At 48.4% G+C, this 22,064-nt stretch overlaps 2 protein-coding genes across 2 annotated transcripts; both read right to left on the bottom strand.

Annotated features, from left to right (window-relative positions):
• Positions 1-2,696: 2,696 nt before the first annotated feature.
• On the bottom strand, positions 2,697-5,103 carry SPN (sialophorin). Its single transcript, XM_075847698.1, has 2 exons — positions 5,009-5,103; positions 2,697-4,135 (listed from the first exon to the last, which is right to left on the bottom strand). Exon 2 carries the CDS (start codon positions 4,086-4,088, stop codon positions 3,078-3,080), a length of 1,011 nt encoding a protein of 336 aa, XP_075703813.1. The 5' UTR covers positions 4,089-4,135; positions 5,009-5,103; the 3' UTR covers positions 2,697-3,077.
• Positions 5,104-12,858: 7,755 nt separating this feature from the next.
• On the bottom strand, positions 12,859-19,881 carry LOC142697905 (serine/threonine-protein kinase NLK2). Its single transcript, XM_075847709.1, has 11 exons — positions 19,436-19,881; positions 18,472-18,601; positions 17,943-17,998; positions 16,818-16,924; positions 16,661-16,746; positions 15,973-16,182; positions 15,612-15,713; positions 14,409-14,495; positions 14,034-14,232; positions 13,867-13,960; positions 12,859-12,907 (listed from the first exon to the last, which is right to left on the bottom strand). Exons 1-11 carry the CDS (start codon positions 19,651-19,653, stop codon positions 12,859-12,861), a joined length of 1,338 nt encoding a protein of 445 aa, XP_075703824.1. The 5' UTR covers positions 19,654-19,881.
• Between the last annotated feature and the right edge of the window lie 2,183 nt (positions 19,882-22,064).

Below are 22,064 nucleotides of genomic sequence, written 5' to 3'. Positions count from 1 at the left end.
GGCAGTATTATAGTAGTTATATTCTTGTATATAGGGGGCAGTATTATAGTAGTTATATTCTTGTATATAGGGGGCAGTATTATAGTAGTTACCTTTGTAGCAGTCGTCTAAAAAAAATTTTAAAATGACCCTATAACCGCTGCTCTAGATGTGACTCAAGGATGAGACGTTGATGTGGAGTTATATGTAGCATTACTTGTATTATATTGATTACAGGTTGATCTCAGGTCTGGAGTTGACATACATCTGTCGGGGGCAGGGGTGACTCTGGGATTATTACTATTCTGTACATTCCTGCTCGCTGTTACTCTCTGGTGTCTGCTATTCTTGTATGTGAACATTTGTTGTTTGTCTTCCCGCTTATTCTGGTGAAATCATCAGTAAGTTTTGTTTATTCCGAATGGAGAAGTTGCTTCTTTTCTGATGTCTGACCAGGAAACACAAGTGTCTTGTAATGACTTTTGAGTATTTTACATACAGACATCCGCCTCCCCGGGTGTGATAGTCTGCGTGTATATTGTGTGTTATATGATACGTTGTGATCATCCAGGCGAGGTCCCTGGTATCACACAATCAGGACATGTTCTTTGATACTAGATACAATTAAAGGGCCAGTCACCTCCATTATTTCCTATATTTATCCGTTCTGTGCGCTGTAAACAAACACAACATTGCACAAGTGCATTGGGGGCGCTAAGATTTATGCAAACCCTGCAATATTTATATAATTTTACATTATTGCTATATTTCCTATACTTTAAATGTCAGGTTCTTAGCGCAGGATAATATTGGGTGACCCCCACCTTATACGACATTCACCCCTACAATTAAATTATATACGGGGAATAGGTCTACAAATTGACCTCAGTATAGCCATTGTTTTGGGTCGGTTGGTCTCTTGTTGTGTCACATTTTAAGGTATTTGTTGTGGCCCCCAAACATGAGATACAACACGCCAGATAACCTGTTATATCCCCACCTGCTGGCTGCCGCAGGTACTGCATGTGCAACTTTATTTTTCCCATACATACTACTAACGTTTTTTTTTAAAGTTAACCCTTGCTCTGCTGCAGCCTCTTGCATGGTTTAAGATTAGGCATTGCATAATGCTTTACAGTGAGATCACTCAAGGAAGATTATATAACCAACAGGGGTAACTTTGCTTGTTTCTAGGGCATAAAACTGGAGCCGGGGATATAGAATAGACTGGATGTAGATGTTGTGGTACTACAAGTCCCAGGTCTCCATGCAATGCAAGAAACAGCCACAAGATTCTCCGCCTGCAGATGTCTTTGTCGATATTTGGCGCAGGTAATAATGTTGTGATGGGGGTGGAGATGCCATAGAAATATCCAGCTAGATGTGGCTGTAACAGAGAGCAATAGCTTAGACCCACCAGGAGGGGAGGGCAGTGTCGCCTTCGCTGTGGGTGTTGCGCTATGACGGCTTCGTCTGTGAATTATGTTTCTTCTTCTTCTTCTTCTTCTTCCTCTGCGGTTTCATGGTTACTTGTATTATTTAGTTGCTGAGAGTTTCACATTTTGTGGTTTAGTTTGTTATTTGATGTTGTGCTGCTCCACCCAACACCAAGCAAACCCCAAATAACAGCAGCACACAGGATGTCAGGTCACCGAGGCCCCAAGAACGCGCAATTCAATGATTAGTAGATAAAAAAAATATTTAATGAGAAAATATATTTAACTTATTACAGAAATAATGGCCGACCGATCGTACAGTAAACAGAACTGGCAGACAATATGGAAGCAGAACCAAAACATTACAAAACAGAATACAGGGAACGAGATTAATATTCACGAGGCCTGGTTAATATTCATGAGGCCCGGTTAATATTCATGAGGCCCGGTTAATATTCGTGAGGCCCGGTTAATATTCATGAGGCCCGGTTAATATTCGTGAGGCCCGGTTAATATTCATGAGGCCCGGTTGATATTTATAAAAAATGCTCTGTCCTAGCTAAATGGCTTCATCACCTATGGAAACTATACTAGGGCCACACAATGGCTGCCACCTGTAAGCAATATATAATCTAGTGAACACTATTCAAACTGTTTTCTATTTATGCAAAATAAAATATATGCAAAAAAGTCACAATTTTACAGAATGTTCTGCGGAGATGGAGAAGAGACCAAGTAAAGTCACCGAAACCAGTAAATGTGAATATGATAGATAGATAGATAGATGATAGATAGATAGATAGATAGATAGATAGATAGATAGATAGATAGATAGATAGATAGATAGATAGATAGATAGACAGACAGATAGATAGATAGATAGATAGATAGATAGATAGATAGATAGATAGATAGATAGATAGATAGATAGATAGATAGATAGATATGAGATAGATAGATAGATAGATATGAGATAGATAGATAGATAGATAGATAGATAGATAGATAGATAGATAGATAGATATGAGATAGATAGATATGAGATAGATAGATAGATAGATAGATAGATATGAGATGGATAGATAGATAGATAGATAGATAGATAGATAGATATGAGATAGATATGAGATAGATATGAGATAGATATGAGATAGATATGAGATAGATAGATAGATAGATAGATAGATAGATATGAGATAGATAGATATGAGATAGATAGATATGAGATAGATAGATAGATATGAGATAGATAGATAGATAGATAGATAGATAGATAGATAGATAGATAGATAGATAGATATGAGATAGATAGATAGATAGATAGATACTTCCTTCCTAAGCTGCAATACCAGACACATCCCAATACCAGGTGTGGCGCTGTTTTAGGAAGACAGCAGCCATGTTTTTCTAATTTTGGACTATTTCAGGGCGCCTCTCGTCCATCTTTCATTATAACTTTGCATAGTAATAAGCACTGTACTGTAATATGACTGTGATATGTAATATGATAATAATACTGTACATTATATTGACCGGATGCTAGCAGATAAATACTGGGCACTACTGACACGACTTCTCCGTACACTCACGGCGTTCACCTCGGCTTCTTCATCTTATCTCCAGGTTCATATTTGTGTCCTGTTTCCCATCTCACACCAGCTCTTATTCCACAGATGGGACTAGTGATGGGACTAGTGATGGGACTAGAATCTGTTCTTCTCTTGGAGGAATCTCCAGTTGATCAACCTGTGAACTGTTCTCCAATAATGGCTTCTTCTCCTCCAAGGTGTCTCCTTTGCCCAACTCATCCAGCTCAACCATGGAATCGTCCTTCTTCTCCCCCCCACTGATGAATGTGCTCATCTCTTGTTCCGTTCCCGGTTCGGCTTTGTTGCCGGACGTCCCATTTTCCATCCCCACTGGATTCTGCGCCATTTTCCCATCTCCCAGCTCTGGTACTTGCCCTGCCCATACATCTTTCTTATTGGATCTTCTGCTCTGGCCATGAAAGCTTTGGGAGCCGCTCCGTCTCTTACGTCTGATCAACATGACCACTATGGTGACCAGGATCAAGAATAATATCACGATGCAGACCACAATCGCGATTAGTTCCCTTGTGTTTTGGGCTGGTGACTTTTTCGGCTTCGATCCCATGGTGATCATTGGGTTATTATCAAGGGTCCTTGTGGTCACTGGTTTGGAAATACCTGTTGTCTGTTCAGTTTGGGGGGAAGAAGTCATCTCATGGCCAGTTGTGTTTTTTTCGTCTTTAACTGTTTGACTGGTAACTAGGAGATCTATAGGAAGTTCAATGGCTGGTCCAGGTGAGACCGTAGCATTTGATGGGTCTTTGGTTGATTTGATGCTTGTAACATCTGGTGTGATGGTGGACGCTTCTTCTAGGGGTGTCGCACCAGCCGGACTTGTCTTTTGGTCATGAGTTGCTTCGGACTCTGTAGTAGTTGATGAAGCCAAGGAATCGTGAGAAGTTGTAAGTTCCTCGGTTGAGGTCTCAATCACAGTAGTAGTTTCGTTGACTGAACTGTTAGTTAAGGCCAAATATTCAACACTGTTGTTTTTGCTCTCAGGGACATCATTGATTCGGCTTTCCAAAGATGAAGACCAGCTCACTGACAAGAGGAGCAGTGTGAACGCCAGAAGGTGACCCACCATGGTGATGTCTCCAATGTGTTGAGTCCTTTTCTGCTTCTTCAGGAGATCTAAAAAACCAAAAACTTCATTATGTAGAAGACAATAAAGAACTCAACATCTACCCAGGGTTCTTCTTCAAGACTCCCAACAAGAAATATTATTGGGGACAATGATAATTCCATAATAAAGTCATGGACATGGCATGTGATAACCTACCCAGGACAATTAGCCCATGCTGGTGAAGACCACCAATGTGACCACCAGTGTTGGGGGCTGAAACATACAAGGAAGTGGTTTCCAATTTATTTTGGTTCCTTCAATGCTTAGATCAAGACTCATCCCTGGTCCCTCCACCTCCCCCACTCCTCAGAAGAACCTGCCTCATGATACCGGAAGGGTGCTGCCCTCTCCTGTGCCACAAGATTTAGTAATTTCCTGTGGTTGGAACAGTTAACGAGAAGAAATAATGTAGAAACACGATGGTGAAAAAGGAGCGAGGACGTGTGTGACAGATGCGGTGTCTGATGTAGGACTATTAGTCAGATCTGGTAGGACGGGGATTCTTGGACCGGTTTCATCCATGATCATTTCACTGGTGTTAGCCAAAAAGATTAGGAACATGTTCCCCCAATGGACAGTAGATTGTCCGACGCTCCCACAAACCCTACGGGATCTGCTGATACATACGGATTGGCGGTGGCCCGATCACCCATGGCTCCATCTATAGGGACCTTACGACAACTATCCAGATGTAACTTTTTGTTCGTTTTCCGGCTCTATTAGGTCGAGGTTTCTTAAAATGACTTCAACCTCACCCCGTACATTGGCAGCTCGGATATAAAGTCAACGTAATGATGGCGACTAACTGCTCCCGTACATTTTTGGGAACTCAAAAAAACAAAAAGTTTACAGAAGTAAATGGCAAGACGCGGGCAGCTTACCTGCAATGTGTACCCGAGGGTGGTCCAAAACATGCGCCTCCACCCTGCGATCCCCCGGCCTGACGAGCGCAGATTACACTGAGCACCTCCTCATTTCCTCCAGAAGTGGTATGTGCCGGCGTCATGCGGCTTGCCTCATTCTTCTATCTCAGCGCTGAGTGTAACTTCCTTCTCACACGATGAGGACCAATAATAAATCAGTACGGAGTCCAGACGTCCCCGGCCTGCCGCACTGACTCATTTCACCGGTGCGGTTTCATCAACCGTTTCACTGTCATTTCCGGCAAAAAAAAAAAGACATAAAAAATATGTTTCTTAAATATTTTTTGGGCGGTTATTTCCGATTTTGAAATCAACTTAAAGGAGTTGTCTGGCTTGAACATCCCCCTTTAAGATTGTGGGGGCCCATAAAATGGAAGGGGGGGGGGGTGGTTATAGGGCTCCAAAAGTGGATCAACTTCCACCGTATGATCAGGACCCCCACAACTATTTCATAGTACATGGATCATCTACAACAGCCTCCGGCCCATTGGGTGAGATAGAAGTTGGGGACCCGGGTGGTCAGACAAAAATTTGGGTGAAAGAACAGATGCTTTACCTTTCTATTCGGCTTTAGCACTGCAGGGAGGACAGGATCTGTGTCTTCCCTGCATTGCTCCTTGTACTGATCAGAAGTCAGAGATTTAATGGTGAATAAATGTATATTATCAGCAACTTGTATGCGCGGAAATGCAGAAAAGACACAGCTGATGTGTCCCCCGCCCGCACCCCACCCTGCACCCCAAAACCCCCCCACCACCCACTGGAGCAAATCCGGCCGTGTCATTATAACTCAATGGTTTCCACACAAAGCTGTATCGGAGTCCCCCGTGCTTTAATGGTTTAGTCACAGGGTGCGCAATTGTTTTGGCTACAAAATCTGAAAATGGGTGGGGCTTAACAAACATGCGGAGTTTAGGATTCTTGGCGGGGGAGGCGTCTTGTATGGGAAAGGGAGGGGAAATGGCGGATTCTTGGACACATAAAGAAGACAAGTTAATCCTTCGACTTCCTCTTTCCTACTGCTGTTTGTGTGTCAGTCTTTACTGCAGTGCTGGCATTTTTTTCATGAAACAGGAAGCTCAGGATTAGCCGCGCTGTAGGCCACTATGAGACGGGGGATTATGGGGGGGCTCTTCTTACGAATGCTTCTTGCTCTCCGGTGTTACGGACACATCGCTTGGTCTTGTGTCATCTTCCTTCCTCATTTACTTGGAGTTTCTCATAAACTTTTTCAGCATCTAAATCTCCTGTAATCTGTAGCGAATGTCTGATTACCCAGCAGCACCAGCCTCCTATAGCCACGTATATATAGGGGAAGTAGATCAGATCACACCGCCCGTCTGCTGCCAAGAGTGATCATGTGCCCCTAAATGGACCTGAACTGAGCAGCGATTCTATGATGTCCCGTCCCTTCATTGTGATGTCATCAGGGGTATCCAGCAAGGAAGCCGAGCACCAGAACAGAATCAAAATCATTCATCAAGTCATTTCCTCAGATTCGCAACTCAAACTCCATGCCCTCAGTGGCCCATGCCACCCTGAGATTGGCAAAGCCCATAGGTGTCCTCTCTCCAGAGTCCTTTAAGAATCCTGGCAGAGGAGATAAGTCTTCTCCATGGGGACAGCAGCAGAATGGAGCAGTGGGGGAGAACAGAGGAGGCAGGAACAATGGCTGCTATGGGGACAGAGGAGCTATCATGGGGGCATGATGGCTGCTATGGGGACAGAGGAGCTGTCATGGGGCATGATGGCTGCTATGGGGACAGAGGAGCTGTCATAGGGGCATGATGGCTGCTATGGGGACAGAGGAGCTGTCATAGGGGCATGATGGCTGCTATGGGGACAGAGGAGCTGTCATAGGGGCATGATGGCTGCTATGGGGACAGAGGAGCTGTCATAGGGGCATGATGGCTGCTATGGGGACAGAGGAGCTGTCATGGGGCATGATGGCTGCTATGGGGACAGAGGAGCTGTCATAGGGGCATGATGGCTGCTAATGGAGTATTGTGGCGGTTTTGCGCAACAAATGTGTCTATGGGGGCACTGTGGCTATTAAGGAAGTGCTCTGGTTAATATGGGACAAGTTGAGTGATACGAGGGCACAATGACTATAGATGGCATTAAGGAGGCATAGTTGCTGTTATTGGGCAACCAAGGCATCTATTGTGGCTAAAGTTGTTCTTATGAAGTCACCAAGTCATCTGTGGTCCCAAATTTTCTGTTATGGGGTCACCAAGGCATCTAGGGGGGGGGCAAAGTTGCAGCTAAGGGGCCACCAAGGCATCTATAGGAGGCAGTTGCTGTTTTGGGGTCACCAAGGCATCTAGGGGGGCAAAGTTGCTGTTATGGGGCCACCTGGGGGGGGGGGGGGCAAAGCTGCTGTTATGGCATCACCAAGATATCTATGGGGGCATCGTGGCTGTTGTAGGGTCACCAAGGCACCTATAGGGGCACAATTGCTGCTGCACCGGCAGTGACCGTTGCTGATGTTATAGAGATCTGCTCAGAGTATTTGCGGGCGGGACTTGTGCAAAAATGAAAAATGGCGTCCAGATGTGTTATATCTCATTTACGCTGCGGGAAATTATGGAGCAGCTGGTGATCGGGACAATAATCTGCGCAGTCCAGCGGTCAGGAAGAACGGGGGAAGATTACTGGACAGTTCACAATTCTACGGTATTTTACATCAGACGAGTAAACACGCTGCGGCTGAACCGACCGCCATTTCTTTTGCCTTTATTAATGGAAAAAAACAAACAAACATAAAAATGTTTCCTTCACAAAGGCAGAATACAGAAAAAGCACCGCGGGCCCAAGCCACGCCCACTGCGTCATGTGACTGCAGCCGGAACCTTCCAGCATGTTCACTTTTTGCAACTAAGTTTTTTTTTTTGTTGCTCCGACGCCTCTAAAACGAAAAAAAATTAAGAGACTCTGCAAATAGTTGTAAATAAAAATCTCCTGCCGTTTAATGTATCCAGCTCCTCTGCAGACCTATGTGTCTCCATGGATACAGACTACAATCAAACCCTTGTTACTGCTCTCCCTCTTCTACCGTTTGTAGGTTATCAAGAAGTCTGTAACCATGGAGACACATAGTTCTGCATAGGAGCTGAAGACACAAATTGGTAATTTTTTAAATTATTTTAGATGAATTAAAGCATAAACATTGTTGCAGAAGTCTACAGACCCGGTAACGGTGAAGTAGATGTAGGCAGGTTACGGGAAACGTGGGGCGGACCGGCACATAATACGGCGGTCCGTCTGCGGGAACGGTCACAAAATCATATCTACAGGATGGACTGAAGAACCCAACGTTCAAATACAAGAACAGACACTTTCATATAAGACATCACCGTACAAGACGCAAAAACGGAAATAATCACAAATAAGATTCTCAGGTGACAAGACTCGGCTGACTCATCACCTGACGGGCCCCCGACACCTCATAAAGCCGAGTTATTGGGTGTGACGTACCACCCCAGAGAAGGGGGAAAAAAAGTCCCCTATCAGCAGATGTTCTCGCAGACGACCAATAAAAAGTGCAGAGAGGGCTCATAAAAAGGTGTTTCTCCGCCCCTTAGACTCATTAGAAACAGGAAATGAGTCTGAGGGCGTGACATGGGCTTTCCCTGGGCTGTGATTGGCTGAGAGGGCTTGACATTTGCAGCGTCTTTTTTTGATCCCTTTCTCTTGTCGTCTTAATGACCTACTTAAAGCTCCAGTCCAGATCTCATTATATTCGACGGGGACCCGAAAAATTCAGCCGAGGTCGGAGGTCTTCATACGTCTCGGCAGTTTCGCCACCAGAATTCATCTATGTCCTGCAAAGTCACCCGTGGCTGCCGAAACATGGCGTCTTCCCAGTCGTCGTGGTCGTGCGGGGTTAATGGCGAGGACGGCGCCGGTTCCCTGGGCCACAGTAGGTTGGTCTGACTGTGTGACGTCGGGGGAGCCGCCCATAACTCCAGCGGCAGCGAGGCGGTGACTACCTCTCTCCCCCGGCGAGACCGCTGGGACCTCAGAGACAGTTCAAAGGACAGCGAGAGGCAGACGATCATGAAGAGAGCCGTGAGACCGCCGAGCACCAGTATGACCACCAGACACTGGCCGCAGGGGGGAGGCAGCAGGGGGCCGGGCGCGGGGAGCGCTGGAGAAACCGCCATAACAACGGAGACGAAGAACCTGCCAGAAAAAGACACAAAACGGGAGAAGTTCATCTCATCCATCATGGAAAGGGATTCTGGGAGACCGGCCGTGTCCCTATATCTTATACGTGATATTCAGACCATTGAGGGGGGGAGGGGTCTCACTATGACGACCCCCCCCTACACATTCTACAGAAGTCGGAGTTCTCCTTTAAAGCCCCGTCCAGTCCTGGGTAATTACAGAACAATTGTAGAGTGAAGACCTGTGAGACTTTCTAATATGCTCACCATTTTTAAGTTCTCTGCTTGCTGTCAGTGAATGGGAACATTTTTCACATATCCAGGGGCTGAAAAGCCAATTCTGATATGAAGACTTCTCACAGCTGAGGGTTTGTTACAATATATCCAGACTAGACAATACTCCAGATAAACACAGCAAAAGCACAAATCTCGGCAGACCTGACTACAGTTGATAGCGCTGATCTAAACTGATACATTGTAACAAGCCCATCAGCTATAAGAGCAGGACAATGCCAGGATGGGTTTTCAGCATGAACATGTAAGGAGAGAAGATTCCATTCACTGACAGAAAGCAAACATCCTGAGGAATTGAAACCTAAAGAATAGTAAACAGAATGTTGGGCTGTGTGTATATATATGACGTGAGCCAGCAGTGCTGGGCAGCTGGGATGCCGTAATCCGTGTGATGTAGCAGTGCTGGGCAGCTGGGATGCCGTAATGCGTCTGATGTAGCAGTGCTGGGCAGCGCGTGGGATGCGGTAATGCATGGGATGTAGCAGTGCTGGGCGGTGCGTGTGATGTAGCAGTGCTGGGCTGTCATGTAGTAGTGTCTGCCGCAGACCAGGATTCTCATTATTTCTATACAGTTCTTATAGTACCTTATATTTTCGCCTCGTCCGCTCTTGGTCTCCGCTTTATGCCGTTGTCTTTTTAAGTTCGAAAGGAGGAAATTGCAGCCGTATAAGAAACCACAAAACTGTAACGTATTTCTGTACTCGGCCGACACCACGTGAGAGGAAGCGTGACGCACACCGCACCCTGTAACACTCCACCTGCGTGTGCCGAGACTAGTGAAGAGTGCAGTCATGTGTATACAGAGACCACGTCCAGATACAAAGACGACACACGTTACAGGTCCAGTCACGTACGGTCTTATACTCCAGTCACCCCCAGAGCTGCGTCGACTATGGTTATTACATTCTCTTATACTCGTCACCCCCAGAGCTGCCTCCACTATTCTGTTGCTTCATCCGGAGGGTAGGAACACACGGCGGGTTCTGGGCAGATATGCCGCATCAAGCTGCGCATCGTATCCACCCTTAACACCGCAGTGAATGCCGTCCGAAAAATTGCGGAATTTCCGCTGTGTAAAGCAGCGCCGAAAAAACCCAAAACCAGTTTCATCCCCCCCCCCCTCTCACTTCTGTGCGCATAGTCCGGCCTCCTGGGATGACGTTGAAGGTCATGTGACCGCTGCAGTCTGTGATTGGCTGCACTAGTCACATGGGATGAAACATCATCCCAGGAGGCCGGAATGGAGAAGCAGGGAACTCTGGGTAAGTATCTTTTTTTTTTTTCTTACATGCGATTTTTGCAGCGAAATCGTTGCGTTTCTGCCGCAAATGTCGCAACACACACGCTTTGCTGCGGGTTTTACTGTCCCAGTGAATTCAATGGGGAAACCCGCAACACAAGAGCAGCGACTCCGCAGCATTGATTGACACAAAGGGGCCGCACCGCAGGTCAATGTATTCAGCGTTTTTTTCCGCTGTGCGAGGACGAGACTTGTTGAAATGTCACCCACACCGCCGCAACACGCTGACCGTTTTCTGCAATGAATCCATTGTGGAAAATCCGTAGTGTTTACGCCGTGTGTTCCGATCCCTAATACTCCAGTCACCCCCAGAGCTGTTGCTTCATCACGTCTTGTTCTTTGTTCTTTTTAGTAATAAATAACGGAGCCATAAGTTACAAACCAAAGACCAAGCGGTGACGCCGTCCGCGGCTTTCCTGAACGGGAGAACGTGCGCTGCAATAGATCGTGTGTGTGAACGGAGACGCGGATACTCTGCAAGAACCGGGGGAGCTATGGGGGGGGCAGTCACATCGGGGTCCTAATGTTTGAGGGGCACAAGAGTCCCTCTGCCCCACGAGTGCTGTAAGTGGGGGTTGGGATTCATTCTGTAACGGACAATCGCGTGGACGGCGAGGACGCACGAAGGAGGCAAAGACCACAAGACGCTGCAGGTATAAAAGGCAGGACAGAGTTTATTTAAGACGCCGGTTCAGACCAACAATCATTAAATAAAACCTGAAGACGCTAAATTCAAGTTTTCAGGGATTCTGGGTTTTTTCACATTTAGGAAATTAAAAGGAAAAAAAAACAAAACATGAAAAACACAATATCTTAACAATTGAAAAATCATAAAAAATAAACACTTACTGGAAGAGGTAGATTATTGAACCGCCGGTAGAGTGACAAGTCACCCCCGAACACACAACGGGATCTGTACAAGTTATAAGTTAAAAAAAAATAATCAGTGAGAAAAACACAAATCCACGACGATCGCTCTTATGGAACCGCGCCACGCCGGACGCCTCGCCCCCTGTAGTGCATTATACCCAGCCGCTGCAATACCAGACAGTGGCCACAAGATGTCAGCAGAGGTCTGTGCAATCCGCAGCCATGGACATATCACCCCTGAAGATCGCACAGATCTGGAGGTCTCATGTTTTTTTGGAGGGGGTATCAGGCGTATCAGTCTGTGGATCGGCAGATTTCCCTCCAATGTCTACAGCCACGTACTCTGAGCGTTCCCACTCTGGAGCCGCGATCCTTCAATAAAAAGGAAAAAAAATCTTGTAGCAAGAGATCGACTTGTGGAGATCCGAAAGCTCCAGGTACTCAGTGAAAAACATTAACCTGCAGGACAAGCATTGACCACAAGGTGGCGCTGCAGCTGACCCAAAGTGACCACAACATAAACTCCTCAGAAGGGGGAGGGGCACTGCTCACATCCCACCGATATCTCCCAGCATGCCATGCTCCAGAGCTGCTCCCCCCCCCACACAATGGCATCGGCCGTACTGTGGGCAATATTCAGAGAAACATCACCAATTTGAGGAATGGTCCAGCGATGCCGCTCTAGTTGGTCACGCCCACAATATGGCCGCCTAGAGTAGAGGAGGGGGCACTTTACTACTTTCCCCTCTTAAATCAGTAGAATAAATAAAACATTTTTTACAGTTTTAACCCCATGTGGGTGAAGCCAAAGTCTGGTGGATGCGACACGCCCGCCTCCGATACCAGCGTTGATAAAGTCGCCGTTGCCTCCCCGAGGCAGTGATGGGGGAGGGGGAGCCGGACAAGGCAAGAGGATTCTCTGTATAGAAAATATTTACATCGTCCTTTATCCGTGTAGAGGTCCCTCAGCCAATCACTGCCGCCGCCCACTGTGGATCCGCACGGGATTCTGGGAAAAGGGGGTCAAGTCCTCGGGCGAGATTATTATGAAGCAGGAAAAAAACCAGAAATAAAGAACGGGAGAACGGGGAATCACGAACAGCAGTGGAAGGACAGGCGGATACTTCATGCTGTGAACGGTGACGTCCGAGGAGACGACTCAGAACTCCAGCAGCTCATCTCTCCTCCTTCTTGGAAACCTTCGAGGAATGCCAGGCCGTGGATCTAAGAAAAGGAGAGAAGCGGCTGTAAGAGAAAAGCACGTTCAAAGAGCCGGGGTCTACAAGGCAGGGGAGGGTGTGTGGGTCAGAGGAGGCGGAGTCTACTAGGCAGGGGAGGGTGCCTGGGTCAGAGGAGGCGGAGTCTACTAGGCAAGGGAGGGTGCATGGGTCAGAGGAGGCGGAGTCTACTAGGAAAGGGAGGGTGCGTGGGTCAGAGGAGGCGGAGTCTACTAGGCAAGGGAGGGTGCGTGGGTCAGAGGAGGCGGAGTCTACTAGGCAGGAGAGGGTGCGTGGGTCAGAGGAGGCGGAGTCTACTAGGCAGGGGAGGGTGCGTGGGTCAGAGGAGGCGGAGTCTACTAGGCAAGGGAGGGTGCATGGGTCAGAGGAGGCGGAGTCTACTAGGAAAGGGAGGGTGCGTGGGTCAGAGGAAGCGGAGTCTACTAGGCAAGGGAGGGTGCGTGGGTCAGAGGAGGCGGAGTCTACTAGGCAAGGGAGTGTGCGTGGGTCAGAGGCGGCGGAGTCTACTAGGCAGGGAGGGTGTGGGTCAGAGGTGGCAGAGTCTACTAGGCAGGGAGGGTGCGTGGGTCAGAGGAGGCGGAGTCTACTAGGCAGGGAGGGTGTGTGGGTCAGAGGAGGTGGGGTCTACTAGGCAGGGAGGGTGAGGATCAGAGGAGATGGGGTCTACTAGGCAGGGGAGGGTGCGTCTACTAGGCAGGGGAGGGTGCGTGGGTCAGAGGAGGCGGAGTCTACTAGGCAGGGGAGGGTGCGTGGGTCAGAGGAGGCGGAGTCTACTAGGCAGGGGAGGGTGCGTGGGTCAGAAGAGGTGGGTTCTACGAGGCAGAGGTTCAGGAAGAGAGGGGTCATTCTTCACCATATCACAGTTTGACAAGATGACACCAGAGATTCACGCCTCCGCGCCCTTAGAATCATGGGGTGCCGGCTCCACGCTGGACGATCACCTACCTGATGAAGGTCTTGAACGCGGCGGAGTGCGGGTTTATACAGAGCGGGGGCCGCTTGCCCTGTTGTTGGTCTGTGATGAAGCGATGGACCAGCTCTGCGCCAAGACAGAAGGATCAGTCATAGAAGACAACGAACGAGGCCTCCCCTCCCCCGACCCTGTTACTGACCTTTAACCTGCCAAACAGACGTGAGGCTTTTCTCATAAGAATCATCAAACCGGTCGCCGGCCGTGGGTTCAAAATCCGCAGTGTAGACGCGTCCCGAGGACACGGAATAGCAGCAGTGACACATACAGGTGTGGTAGCGGAGCCGCCCCTCCTCCAGGTACGGGTGGGCCAGGGCGTCCTTAGCAGAGATCCTCTTAATCTGGAGACACAGGAGCCGTTATTAGACCGGAAGACCTTAAATACGGAAATATCGCGCCCGAAGATGTCAACAGCCCCCCCCGCCCGCTCGTCACCGCACTACAGAAAAAGAACAGGCCAAAAACGCGCCCGCAGACACCTGTAGATGGCGCCGGAGATAAGCGGCGCATGACTCACCGGATCAAACAGCAGCATCCGGCACAGGAGGTGAACGGCCTCGTGCGTGGCTTCACCAGACAACATGTACAGGACCGAGAGGGACGGCTGCGGAGAGAACCCGGCCAAATCATCATCAACAGCTCTGCTAATACACACCAATCCCTCACCATTATAAGATCTTACTTGCTGTCAGGGAATAGTAACATGATTGTTTACAACTAGAAGCCCTTCAGGCACCGGGACGTGCCATTAGGTCCGGGTGGGTGATGTTCAGGTCGCGCTCCAGACACTGCGGGTGTCGGCTGAGTTTTACAGCTGACACCCGGGACTCAGAGCCAGGAACAGCGATCTGAGGCATTGAAAAGAGGGGGCAGTCCCTCTGACAGCTCATCACCCCCCCCGCAATGAGATCGGGGGGGGTGACGATGGTGGTCATGGCTGATGAAGACCCCCAGGACTGCCGTCACTCTGCCAAGCAGAAGGCTGTAACATTAGTATTACAGCGGATTGTACCAGTGATCTAATGACCCCTAGAGGGACTAAAAGTGTAAAATAAAATATTGAAAGTTAAATAAAACCCTTTTCCAATTTTTCCCCTAAAGTAACGTCAAATTAAAAATGGATACCGCTGCGTCCGTAAAAGTCTGAACTATTACAATATATCGTTATCGAACGCGCACGGTGAACGCCACAAAAAATTAAAAACTCCAAAATCGCTGTTTATTGGTCAACTTCGTTCCCAAAAACATTTAATAAGAAGGGATCAAAAAGTTCTACGTACAAAAAAATGCTATCGATAAAAACGACAGCGCGTCCCGCAAAAAGTGAGCCCTCAACGCACAATCCACGGAAAAAGAAAAAAAAGTTATGGCTCTTGGAAGGCGGGGAGTGAAAAATGAAAAAAAAATAAAAAAAATGGCTCAGTCCTGAAGGGGTTAATACTTATCACAGCTGAGAATTCGTTACAATTATATCCAGTCTAGGCAATGAACTCCAGACCGATACATTGTAACACACTTTACAGAGATCTGCGCTGCTGATGTGTTCAGCTCAGTGTCTAGACTGGATACATTGTAACAAACCCTCAGCTGTGACATTTATTAGGTCAGGAAGTTTTCAGCTTCTGGATGCAAATACGAATGTTCCCATTTATTGACAGCAAGCAGAGATCTTGAAAATGGTGAGAAATTCTAACAGTCTATAATTCAGCTGATTATTTACCGGCTTGTGCGGGCCGCGCAGTATGTGGGCTCGGGCCCCCTCGCAGGCGGAGCGCATGGCAGTAAGAGGAGGGGTCCCCAGGAGGTCTGTGATCAGGTCCAGCTGTAAGAGAAAACAACAACGTGGCTACGAGGACTCAGGAATAGGGACAAGAGGCAAACGGGGCAGGACTGTCCCTAGAGGGTCCCAGGACAACGCGGCCCCTGCTGTGTGCAGAATTGTGAGTGCAGCTCTGGATGCGATTGGAGTAGATGCTCAGCGTTATATGCGGATCATACAGCTGTGTGTAAAGAGTCATCAGGGTGGGCCAATACTATATAAATATAAGGGGGGTGCACGCTGGCGGGGGGGGGGGATTTACCTGCTGGATGGGACTCTGCGCCTGGAATAGAATTCGCCTCCCGAGGAGCTCGGCAAAGATGCAGCCGACAGACCAGATGTCGATGGCGTTCTGATAGTGCCGGCTTCCCATGAGGATCTCCGGGGCCCGGTAATACTGCGTCACCACCTCCTGGGTCATGTGCTGGGACTCGTCCAACTCCTCCACCCGCGCCAATCCAAAGTCACAGATCTGAGAGGAAGAAACGCAAAGCCGCAGCGTTGTAATATCCGCAGCCATTCACTCGTTATATTGAGGTTTCAACTCCAGTCACAGCAAGAGCTGTGCCAAATTCCAGTTAGATCCTGCAGCCTTAAAGCGAATACCTACAGACCGGTTCAGAGCATGCGGGGACACGCTGCATTACGGGAGATGTAGGGTTTATTCCTGGCACCGTCCGGTAACCAATCTGATCTGTTAGGGGCGCTCTTCAGCAGAGTGTTGACGAATTCAAGGGGGAAAACGGAATAATTGTAAGTGCAGCTCTAGATGTGACTGGAGTATAGACATAATATAATCAGTACAAGACAGGGAGAGCACAGAGGTGAGAGGTCGAGGGGATCGGCAGCGGGAGGATTGTGGGGTATGAAATAGAAGGAGCAAATAGCAATAAAGAGGGAAGAGCAGAAGACGGAGCAGCAGAGCGAGGACCACGAAGGGGACGGACGACCTTCAGGACGCAGTTACTGTTCACCAGCAGGTTCCCCGGCTTGATGTCTCGGTGCAGGATCCCCGCCGAGTGCAGGTACTTCAGCCCTGCAAGGAACACAAGGGTTAATAGCGGCTGCACCCCGCGGCCTCCGGGGGCGCCGGTCACGCTGTCTCACCTCGTAATATCTGGTACAGAAAGACCTTGATGTGGTCGGCGCTGAGCGGCTGCGGGGACACGATGACCTTGTGGAGGTCGGTCTGCATGAGTTCAGTGATCACGTATCTGATGGAGGTCGTAGTCAAGGTCATAATACAGAGAACCGCGGCCGCGATACCCTGAAGTAAAAGGAACGGGGCGCCGACCGCTCTTATATTTCAGCGGGCGGGGGACTCGCTATGAAGGGGCCGCACTTCTCCGGTCCGCATCGATCACTGTCGGCCATATTCGTTTTCATGGGGCTGCTTATTGTCACCGAATTACCCAGAGGCCCCCCCCCCTCCGAGAGCAAAACAATGATCCACCGCACCTTTAAGAGTCTATAATGAAGAGTGACAGTGAGGGAGGAAGTAGCTAACTTCTCCTCAGATAGAAGTGAACTGCGGGAAAATATATTCACAGAGCGCAGAATCCCAGACCGTTACTGAATATTTCTCCAGTATCGGCTGCGCGGACGCCTGATAGTCCAGAACGTCTGACCGTCCGGAATCCCACGACTTCCATTTGGCGGTCACCGCCTTCCGGAACGGCTTTCCCAGTTTTCTGGCTATGAATTGTGTAGTGAAAAGTTCTACAACTTTGTGTCACCAAGATCTCCGCTACCTGCATAGATCTTGTACTTCTCACAGCTGAGGGTTTGTTACAGTTGTATTCAGTCTGGACGATCCGAACAGCCTGGACTCCAGACGGATACATTGTAACAAATAGTAGGGAGATAAGCGCTGCTGACATATTTATCCCACATTGTAACAAACCCTCAGCTGTGAGACGAATTGGGCCTGTCTATGTTTCCATTCACTGACAGCTAGGAGAGATCGTGAAAATGGGGAGAAAAAAAGTCAAATAAAAAAAAGCTGCGGAACGGGTCACAATACAACGATGAAGCTTTATTGACATCAGACGGGACGATCCATTAACCCTTCGTGCTGAGCGGTGACTTCCCCCGACAGCCGGAGACGAGCGCTCCAGCGCAGGACACGACGGGCATCTACCAGTCACTGTCCCGCTACGTCCTAATAATGCGCGGGTCACAGCGGCGTCGCCCACGCCACGCCGTCCCCTCCCCCCGGATGAATCAGGATACATCTCCTCAAAGCAGTCGATCTGCGGGGGCTGCAGGATATCGAGGGCGGACAGGACCTGCGACACAAAACAGCGGATTACGAGCAGCCGTCTACCAGCAAACAACTACCACCCCCTCCTCCGCACGCAGGTGCCCGTCCAACATGGAGTCCCAGCACACGTGGCGATACGGCACTGCGCTATTTTGCAGCCGATATTAAATGTTACAACCTCGGCCGCCATCGTCCCCACGTCTAGAGTCGCCCCCGAGTGTCCCACCTGCACCGACGCTCCGTCCTGATTGGTTGTTACAGGGAGAGGCTTTTTTTCTTCCGTTGCACCGGGTGCGGACTACCTGTGCCATGTGATGCCCGGCGCTAACTTATCACACCCCATCGGTAGATGGACGTGAAGAAGTCGACACAAAGTTGCAGCGACCTCGGAGCAGGAAGAGCGCGGCCCGAACGAGGGCATCAGACAAAGGCGGGAACAACACCGGCCCGAAACCTGCGCCAACCCACAATGCACCCGTCTCATCACCCGCTCCTTACATTGTCGTGCTTGAAGAAACACAACATCTTCAGCTCCCGGAACACCCGCTTACACGACACCAGGTTCTGGAAGACGTTCGGCATCTTCTTCAGGGCGACGCGTTTACCATCCCGGGGGTCAGTGACCGACCTGCGGAACAAGAAGGGGGTCAGTGACCGACCTGCGGAACAAGAAGGGGGTCAGTGACCGACCTGCGGAACAAGAAGGGGGTCAGTGACCGACCTGCGGAACAAGAAGGGGGTCAGTGACCGACCTGCGGAACAAGAAGGGGGTCAGGAGCCGGAACCCAGTGGAGCCAACCGGATAACACAGGCGCCAGCGCCACCCGGTGCCCAGTATAACATACACCGCCCCCCCCACACGTGGCCAATAGAGAAGAGGCAGCGAGACTGGCACAGGGGGCACCGGGGGCGCAGCCGCCACACAAACCAACCGTCCTCCGAAAGAAAGAGGCGGAAATACAAAACCAGAAACAGGAGAACAACATGGAGTGCGGCCAGGAGAGTATATATATATCCAGAGCCGCGGCACAGCACCCCCTCATGACTGACACCCCCATCATCTCACTACTCTGCACCCCATCTATATACTCTGCCCAGCACCCCCATCTCCTCTATATACCCGCCCCCCCTCTATATACTCTGCCCCCCATCCTCTATATACCCAGCCCCCCATACTCCTCCTCTATATACTCTGCCCCCCATCCTCTATATACCCGGCCACCCCCATCCTCCTCTATATACCCGGCCACCCCCATCCTCCTCTATATACCCGGCCCCCCCTCCTCTATATAAACCGGCCACCCCCATCCTCCTGTATATACCCAGCCCCCCTCTATATACTCGGCCCCCCCATCCTCCTCTATATACCCGGCCCCCCTCCTCCTCTATATACTCGGCCCCCCCTCCTCCTCTATATACTCGGCCCCCCCTCCTCTATATACCCGGCCCCGCCCCCACTCACCATACGACCCCGAACGCTCCGTATCCGATGGGCCTGTCTGGCTCGGGCTCCCCGGTGCAGTGCGGGGTCCCCGGGTGTTGGGCTCCGGTGGGCGCTGCTCCTCCCCCGCTGGCGGCCCCGTTGTGACAGTAGAACTTGTGGCCCAGGGGCGCCGGGATAATCCCCCCGAACACCCCGGAGCACAGCTGTCCCGGCACCGAGCGCCCGGGGAACGACATGACTGCTGCCGCCGCCTCTAGTGCCGCATCTCCCCCGGACACAGCTACAGCGGCCTCTAGTGCAGCATCTCCCCCGGACACACAGCTGCAGCGGCCTCTAGTGCAGCATCTTTCCCCCGGACACTCAACAGCGCCGGCGCTAATCAGGGGGTCCCTGCTCCTGCTGCTCCGGAGACCCCGTGCTGCATCAGCTGAAACAATGCGGCCTCCCGGCGTGCACCGCGGCTTAAAGGGAACGTAACCCCCTCCCTTCACCTCTCACTACAGCCGGGGAGGGGGGAGTGTTTCTCTGTCTGACCCCCCCCCCTGTATACACTGTATCTACTCAACCTGCTCCCTATAGATACAATGTAAATATATCCTCACAATACCCCATTATCCAATATATATACTGTACTCCCCCTATATCCTATACTATATATACTGTGCTCCTGTATCCTCCTATACTATATATACACTGTACTCCTCCATATATTCCTATACTGTATGTATTATATACTGTACTCCTGTATTTTCCTATACTGTATATACTATACTTTTGTATACTCCTATACTGTACTCTTCCTGTATACTCCTATACTATATATACTGTACTCCTGTATACTCCTATACTCGATATACTGTACTCCTCCTTTATCCTCCTATACTGTATATACTGTACTCCTATACTATATATACACACTGTACTCCTCCTGTATCCTCCTATATGATATATACTGTACTCCCCTGAATCCTCCTATACGAAATATACTGTACTCTTCCTGTATACTTCTATACTATATATAATGTACTCCTCCTGTATCCACCTATACTATATATACTGTACTCTTCCTGTATACTTCTATACTATATATAATGTACTCCTCCTGTATCCTCCTATACTATATATACTGTACTCCTCTTGTATCCACCTATACTATATATACTGTACTCCCCTGTATCCTCCTATACTATATATACTGTACTCCCCTGTATCCTCCTATACTATATACTGTACTCCTGTATACTCCTAGACTATCTATACTGTACTCCCCATGTGTCCTATACTGTATATACTGTACTGTATACTCCTATACTATATATACTGTACTCCTATACTATATATACACTGTACTCTTCCTGTACCCTCCTATACTATATACTGTACTCTCCTATAATATATATACTGTACTCCCACTGGATCCTCCTATACTGTATATACTGTACTCCTGTATACTCCTATACTGTATATACTGTACTCCTGTATACTCTTATACTGTACTCCTCCTGTACAATATATATACTGTACTCCTGTATCCTCCTATACTATATATACTGTACTCCTCTATCCTCCTATATTATATATACTGTACTCCCTCTGTATCCTCCTATACTATATATATTGTACTCCTCCATATATTCCTATACTATGTATACTGTACTCCCCCTGTATCCTCCTATACTATATATACTGTACTACCGCTGTATCCTCCTATACATACTGTACTCCCACTGTATCCTCCTATACTATATACACTGTACTCCTCTATATATTCCTATACTATATATACTGTACTCCCCATGTATACTCCTATACTCTATATACTGTACTCCTGTATACTCCTAGACTATATATACTATACTCCCCCTGTATCCTCCTATACTATCTATACTGTACTCCCCCTGTGTCCTATACTGTGTATACTGTACTCCTGTATACTAGTATACTACATATATTGTACTCCTCCTGTATACGCCTATACTATATATACTGTACTCCTCTTGTATCCTCCTATACTATATACTGTACTCCTGTATTCTCCTATACTATATATACTGTACTCCCACTGTATCCTCCTATACTATATATAATCTACTCCTGTATACTCCTATACTGTATATACTGTACTCCTGTATACGCATATACTGTACTCCTGTTCAATATATACTTTACTCCTGTATCCTCCTATACTATATATACTGTACTCCTGTATCCTCCTATACTATATATACTGTACTCCTCTATCCTCCTATATTATATATACTGTACTCCCTCTGTATCCTCCTATACTATATATATTGTACTCCTCCATATATTCCTATACTATGTATACTGTACTCCCCCTGTATCCTCCTATACTATATATACTGTACTACCGCTGTATCCTCCTATACATACTGTACTCCCACTGTATCCTCCTATACTATATACACTGTACTCCTCTATATATTCCTATACTATATATACTGTACTCCCCATGTATACTCCTATACTCTATATACTGTACTCCTGTATACTCCTAGACTATATATACTATACTCCCCCTGTATCCTCCTATACTATCTATACTGTACTCCCCCTGTGTCCTATACTGTGTATACTGTACTCCTGTATACTAGTATACTACATATATTGTACTCCTCCTGTATAC

Source organism: Rhinoderma darwinii (assembly GCF_050947455.1).
Source record: "Rhinoderma darwinii isolate aRhiDar2 chromosome 6 unlocalized genomic scaffold, aRhiDar2.hap1 SUPER_6_unloc_1, whole genome shotgun sequence".
Classification (NCBI taxonomy): Eukaryota; Metazoa; Chordata; class Amphibia; order Anura; family Rhinodermatidae; genus Rhinoderma; species Rhinoderma darwinii.
Note: the sequence above shows the minus strand (reverse complement) of the source record. Positions and strands in the feature narration are given on the sequence as shown.